General features: G+C 40.2%; 1 protein-coding gene across 5 annotated transcripts in view; it reads left to right on the top strand.

Annotated features, from left to right (window-relative positions):
- DCUN1D4 (defective in cullin neddylation 1 domain containing 4) overlaps nucleotides 1–5,857 on the top strand; it is a 69,448-nt gene extending 63,591 nt beyond the window's left edge. For 3 of the 5 annotated variants that reach the window (XM_036093052.2, XM_036093054.2, XM_036093055.2), the window contains exons 10-12: nucleotides 25–129; nucleotides 2,230–2,332; nucleotides 2,538–5,857. In XM_036093052.2, the coding sequence (XP_035948945.1) occupies nucleotides 25–129; nucleotides 2,230–2,332; nucleotides 2,538–2,593 (264 nt within the window). In that variant the 3' untranslated portion in view covers nucleotides 2,594–5,857. Of the gene's footprint in view, nucleotides 1–24; nucleotides 130–2,229; nucleotides 2,333–2,537 lie in introns of those variants that run through there. The other 2 variants (XR_004917630.2, XM_036093053.2) reach the window with 2 other exon arrangements.
- The last annotated feature ends 326 nt before the right edge of the window (nucleotides 5,858–6,183 follow it).

Below are 6,183 nucleotides of genomic sequence, written 5' to 3' on the forward strand. Positions count from 1 at the left end.
TCCTTGTTTTTGTTTGTTAAACAGGAAAAGGACCAGCGCAGCCTAGACATAAACACTGCCAAGTGCATGTTGGGACTGTTATTAGGAAAAATCTGGCCCCTTTTTCCAGTTTTTCACCAATTCTTAGAGGTACCAAATTGTTATTTTATGGAATGTATGTTTGCTTGCTTAGAACTACCAAGTATACTTTATTTAATCATTTCACATAATTTTGTTTGTTGTACTTTTCTGCCTGTAGGAGTGATGGTGACGTAATTGCTGTCCGTGAGCAGTTCCCCGTTTTCTCTGGGTGTGTCTGGGGGGGGGGTGTACGTGCCGCATCACTTCCCATGTGGGTGCACCCGAGACAGCCACGGCTCTGTCCTTTCCGCTCTCTTGCCCCACTGGAAAAACTTGACCTCTGTTAGGATTTCCTGCTCTGTATAACGGTAGTAAAACAAGATTCACTTTTTTGTGTGGCTATAGGTGAATTTCCGCTTTTATGAAGCAAAGGTTAAAAAACAGCCATCTGCCTTCTTATTAAAAGAAGTTTGTCCTGTATTGTTATCTACTCTTATCCCCAAGAATATGGGCACCTAGGTCAGTCCAGGTGGTAGGCACACCTGCAGCCTCTCCCTCAGTTTCTGTTTTCTGTTTGCATTAGAAAAAAATCCAGCGCTTGACTCCACTGTGGTTTGTTTGCTGTAAGTATTAATGATCAAACATTTTGAGCTGATGGTTATCAGGAGCTGGTTTTGATGCCGTGTGATACTGTAGGACCTGGAAGTATCTGAGATGTGAGTTTGAGCTCCTGGGTTGGTCACAGACGGCATCCTTCTTGCCCTGCGGACCCAAACCCCTTAAAAAGTGCCCTTTGCCTAAAAGGATGAGTGAGGGTCCTGGGTCTTTGAGAAAAGCCTGGGCCCTACCCTGACTCCAGCTTCACTCTTGTCATAATCTCTTAGAATTCACTTTATGCAATGGTCCAGAAAAACTTTCAGCTGATCTGATTCTTTGAGGACTGTTATTAAAAATTGCTTTTAACGTTACTAACCAGGACTCCTCAAGATGGGTCTAAAAACTAGTTTTACTTATAAGAAGCGTTTGTTGACGTGACAGTCCGTGTCTACAAATGATCTGTTTTCATTTCTCTGGCCATCCCGTGAAATGTTAGCTTTCTTTGGAAAACGAGTAGAAATAGGTCCTTGTTCTCAGAGTGGAGCAGAATTTGAGCCCCAGTGCAAGGAGTTTTTTAGCTGAAAGGCCTTGCCACAAGCAAGTCTGACTTTGCACGATTCCAGGAGCATCTTCAACTGTTTCCATGACTGATGTTTGCTTTGAGTTGCTTCGAAAGTTAAACTTGTAGTCTGTGCTTTATTCTTTTACATTAGTTTGCTTTTTTCTTTTCAAAGGACACAGGAACCTTTCATTTGAGCTTCTCTTGTGTTTGCGTCCTCAAAACCGTGGGCTCAGCTCTCTCTGCTTTTTACGTACTCGTATTGTTTCCCAGTGTTCCTGATTTTTAGTGGGTAGGATTTAAAAACTGTTGAATCTGGGCTTTATTTTTCAGTTTTTTTACAGGAATTGTGTACTTTAAAAAAAAATACCTATGGCATATTTCTTGTCTGAGAGGAAAAGGAAAACTACTTCATGGGTCTTCTAATTTATTACTTTTATGATCAGTATGATTAGAACAGTAACTTTCTTCAACGGCTAGAGCACCTAGTTCTGAGACCGCTGGTGGCCCTTAGTAAGTTCCTGGAGAGTAACTCCCTGTTGTGTGTACTTGACAGTGAGCATGCTGATCAGGGCAGGGATTATTAATGGGAGCTACTCTTTATTTAGCACCTGCTTTCTGCCAAGCACTGAATGAAGTACTTTACATAAATTACCTCTTTTAATTCTTGCAGGATCTCTATGAAGTAGGTTAATTATCTCTCTCTCTCTCTTTTTTTTTTAATAGAAGGGCTTTTGCAGTCTAGAAATTTCACTTCTAGGGATAAAAATCATGTTTCTTTGATGTGCTTGTCATTTTGTGTTGAGCCCTCATAATATTTTTCTAATGGGAATTGTCATCTTAAGTTCTACTCTTGCTCTCTCTCATCCTTCTCCTAGATTGGTGCTTAACATACTTCAAATGGAAAGAGTTAACCTTCATGAACTTTATTAAGTTGATTCATACAGCAGTTGAAACCGTGCCATTTGTTAATTGTAAGTGTCAGTAATTCATATTACTTTTCCCTCCATCAGCAATCAAAATATAAAGTTATTAACAAAGACCAGTGGTGCAATGTGCTAGAGTTTAGCAGGACAATTAACCTTGACCTCAGCAACTACGACGAAGATGGAGCGTGTAAGTACGGGGCGCTGGGCGCTCTCACACACGCACCCCAGCCCCGCTCCGCCCTAGCCCTGCCCCCAGCCCAGCCCCAGCCCCGCTCCGCCCCAGCCCCGCCCCCCGCCCCAGCCCCCGCCCCAGCCCCAGCCCGACGCCGTCCATCCGCACACCGTCCTCACTGGCAAGAGCCTTAGCCGCTTTGTTTTCTGTTTCTCTGCAGGGCCAGTTTTGTTGGACGAGTTTGTGGAGTGGTATAAAGACAAACAGATGTCCTAGGACTTTATGCATAGCAGCGAGAGAGTCACTGTTACCACAGATATGTCAACCATTAGCCATAAATTGCTGTTTGTATCGAAGCGCATGCTGCTTTTCTTGCACTGTCTCCCCTTTGCAGGGACGTCGTGGTGTTTGCTGTTGAATGGGCCAGCTCTGCTTGCTGTGTAGCATTGTTCTCTTGGAAGGCTGCTTCGCAGTTTGTATTTACACTACAGATTGGTGAATTTGCCAACGTCCTCACTGTGATGATGTGTATATTGCTGTTTAAATTTTGTATATGTGTATAAAAAGAAAAAGCTTCACCTAGAGATTATTTCTGCAAAACTGTATTGTAAAAATAATTTTTGTGGCATATTTCTAGTCCCTTTTTTCAAATGAACCAGTTATACTTTATTTGGTCTCCAACGTAGCATTTCAGAACACAAGAGAGAACAACTGTTACCATAAGCAAATGTTGCCAGAATTAACCTCATTGTTTTAAGAGGCCAACTTTTGGAAGGAGGTGGGAATCAGAACTTTTCAGAGGCATATGCCAAATATAATTTGGTTTACTTAAATAAGAGTGTTTTTAAATGATGAAAGGTACAATTATTTGAACATCCAGACATGTACCGTGCCACAAATCATTTCCACCACGCAAGGTGTAGGTTTTTATTCTCTGATGTTAAAGCCGTAGTAGTTTGAATATAGGTACAAATGAACAAATTAAAATTGCACCTTTTTTAAATGAGTTTGAAACTCGAAAACTTCCTTTACTGTTTTTTTTTTTTCCCCCCCTTTTGCCTTCTCCTGGTCAGTGTTGGGTCTGCTGATGCTTCCCGTGCCATTCTAAGTAACATTGATTTTTGCCTCCTCTGTGGAAACCTAATGGTTCGCTGGCAATTTGTAACCGCAGAGCACTTTTAGTTGTGGTTTGGATTTTTAGTTAAGCGTTTGTGGTGTCTAATCTTCTAGTTTTTTGGAAAAAGAACTATACTATAAGTGAGAGGTGTTTTGTTTTGTTTTGTTTTCTTTCTTTCATGCTAGGCTTTTCCTGGCAGAATGTCCATTGCAGGCAGTGGACACGAAACCACCAGCATTGAGCTCACTTTGTCACACAGTAGGACCTTTCCTGGAGGGGCCACTCGTCATTCATTACCCGAGTAATTTGTACAGAAAGGTGATAGCCATTATTTATGTGGATGAGGAAACAAGAGTAAACAGGACGGTATTTTTAGGTTTGTATTTTATGTCTTTTTTTTTTTTTTTTCCTTGCCTTATCCTTCTTGAGGAAATGTATAGATAACATGTTTTCCCCTCAACTATCTGGTGCTATTGAATGACTAATTTAATCCCTAAAGTTTTGTGAAAACATAAAAGTCTAATGATTTAAACCGAGTAAAAAGCTAATGGTGCATTTGAACAGGTGAATGCTGCAGGTATGAGCAAGATCCATGATGGAATAATGATTGGAAGAGGTTTGGGTTATTGCAAAATCTGGCCAAAAAATCTTTTGGACTAAATGTGAACCTTTAAATGGCATTAAATGAGTAAAGCACACAGACAATGCTACTCCTGACCACTATTTCACAGTTTCTTTGCAAACAGTGTTCAGATTTTCATATTATTTTTTCCCTAACTGAACCACCAAAGACAGAAATTTTGTATGTATATACGGTGTGTGTGCATATACAAAATCATGATATGGTAGAATGAAATCACTTCCTTTTTCTACCAAACAGAAAGGTTTGGTTTGCTGTGAAATAAACCAGAAGTGTGAAAAACTCTGTAGTGATTAAGCAGACTTAATCATTCCTTGCTTAGGAATGGTAGACTCACCTCTACCTTACAACTTCATACCAGTTTGCACAAGTTAATATCCGAAGAGAATAGAAGATGTTGATGGCAAGCACAGCTCTTGGGACCGATGTGTTGCAAGGGGTTCCATCCCAACAGGTGCCTCGTATTCCAGTGGCAATGGGCCAGAGGCAGGTGTGCATTTGTGAAGAACTTGATTTGTTTTCAGAAGTATCCCATCCCGTAAAGTTAAAAAAGAAAAAATCACACTTTAAGGGCAACTGTTCTTAGATTCGATCAACTCTAGTTTTGTTTAAACAAATATAAATCATAGATGAAATTATTTTAAAAGTTATGGTTAGGAACTGGAGAATGTTTTGAAACACTAAGCACAGTTAATCGTAACATAAAGGGATTGTTACAGGGAGATGTTACATTTCAGCCACAGTGAACATTTTGATGATAAGGGGAAAAACCCAAGGAAAACCTATTCGTGATCTAGAATATGGAAAGTGAATATTCCAAAGTGATGGTAATCTTGTATATTTAGAAGACTCCAAATAATTTTTGAGCTCCCTGGAAAAATAAACCTCCATGACTGTGGAGTGCTTGCCCTTGGTTCTTGATTTTATGCAGTTATTTTTAGGGAGAGGAAAAGGGGCCAAACGTGTAATAAGATACTTTTCTCTTAAAAATGTCCCTAAGTTACATAAAATTGAGCAGTCATCAGACACTTACTTACTGGCTAATGTTAAAGAAATTAGGGTGCCTTCCTCTGGTTTTTCTTTCTTACCTGTCTACACCCTTTCTGTCTTCCCACTGTGTCTTGAACTACACATCGCAATACTGTGTCATCATGGAATACAACATTTTGGTGTTTACTGGTAGGTCAAATTTCGTGATTTGATTTGCCGTAAACACCCACTGTAATGTTACATGCAGCTTTTTCGAAGCATGAACTCCAAATTAAGTTTTCACAAATCTGACTAGACAAACCTCTAGCTGCTCCTGTAACAACACACATCTGTTGCCTCTCCGTCTCCATTTCAACAGTGCTTTTGAAGTTTCTACAGAAAGCTTTCCAAGTTAGTTTGTGCCCTTGGTTTTTTTTCTTACAACTGCTAAAATACCTCTGTAAGCCTTATCTTTTATTCTTTCATATGTTGTATAATAAATGTATAGAATTCATTGACCAGCTAAATGTTGGGTGTCTGTAAATGAGACCAAAACGTGGGTTGCTTTTTATCATAAGATCTTTTCCCCTGGGGGTTCCTGTTAAATGGACAACAGCCAACCTGTAACTGTGAACGCCTCGTGTCGTCAGTAGCTGCATTCCATCCATAGACATGTGCAAGTCCCGTGACTCCAGCTTAACTAAAACACTGTTATGCCACCTAACTTGAGTGCAGCAAACTGGTTTTAGGTTTTAATGGAATTGATGTAAAATGATATCCCATAAATAAAAAGTATTTGTGTTTGGTTTCAGAACTGATTTGTGAATTCTTTCTTCTCTTCTTGGGATTTTGCTTCAAAAACCACTTAAGGTAGTTTTAAAGTATTTTCTCTTTTACTTTTTTGTCCCTCCCCCCCCAACCCCCCCCCCCCCCCCCCCCGCCGCCGAACTCTCTCTATTGGGGAATTTCAAAGCTACAGAAAAAAAAAATGCAGGAATAATATAATGAACTTCAACCCATCTATGTACCTATCACCTAGATTTTCTGCTTGTCAACATTTTGCCACCTTTTCTGTGCCACTCTGAGTGCGTGTGCACCTGTGTGCGTGTGTGCGTGTGTGTACATACGTACACTTCTCTC

This window comes from Halichoerus grypus, chromosome 3 (assembly GCF_964656455.1).
Source record: "Halichoerus grypus chromosome 3, mHalGry1.hap1.1, whole genome shotgun sequence".
Taxonomy (NCBI): Eukaryota; Metazoa; Chordata; class Mammalia; order Carnivora; family Phocidae; genus Halichoerus; species Halichoerus grypus.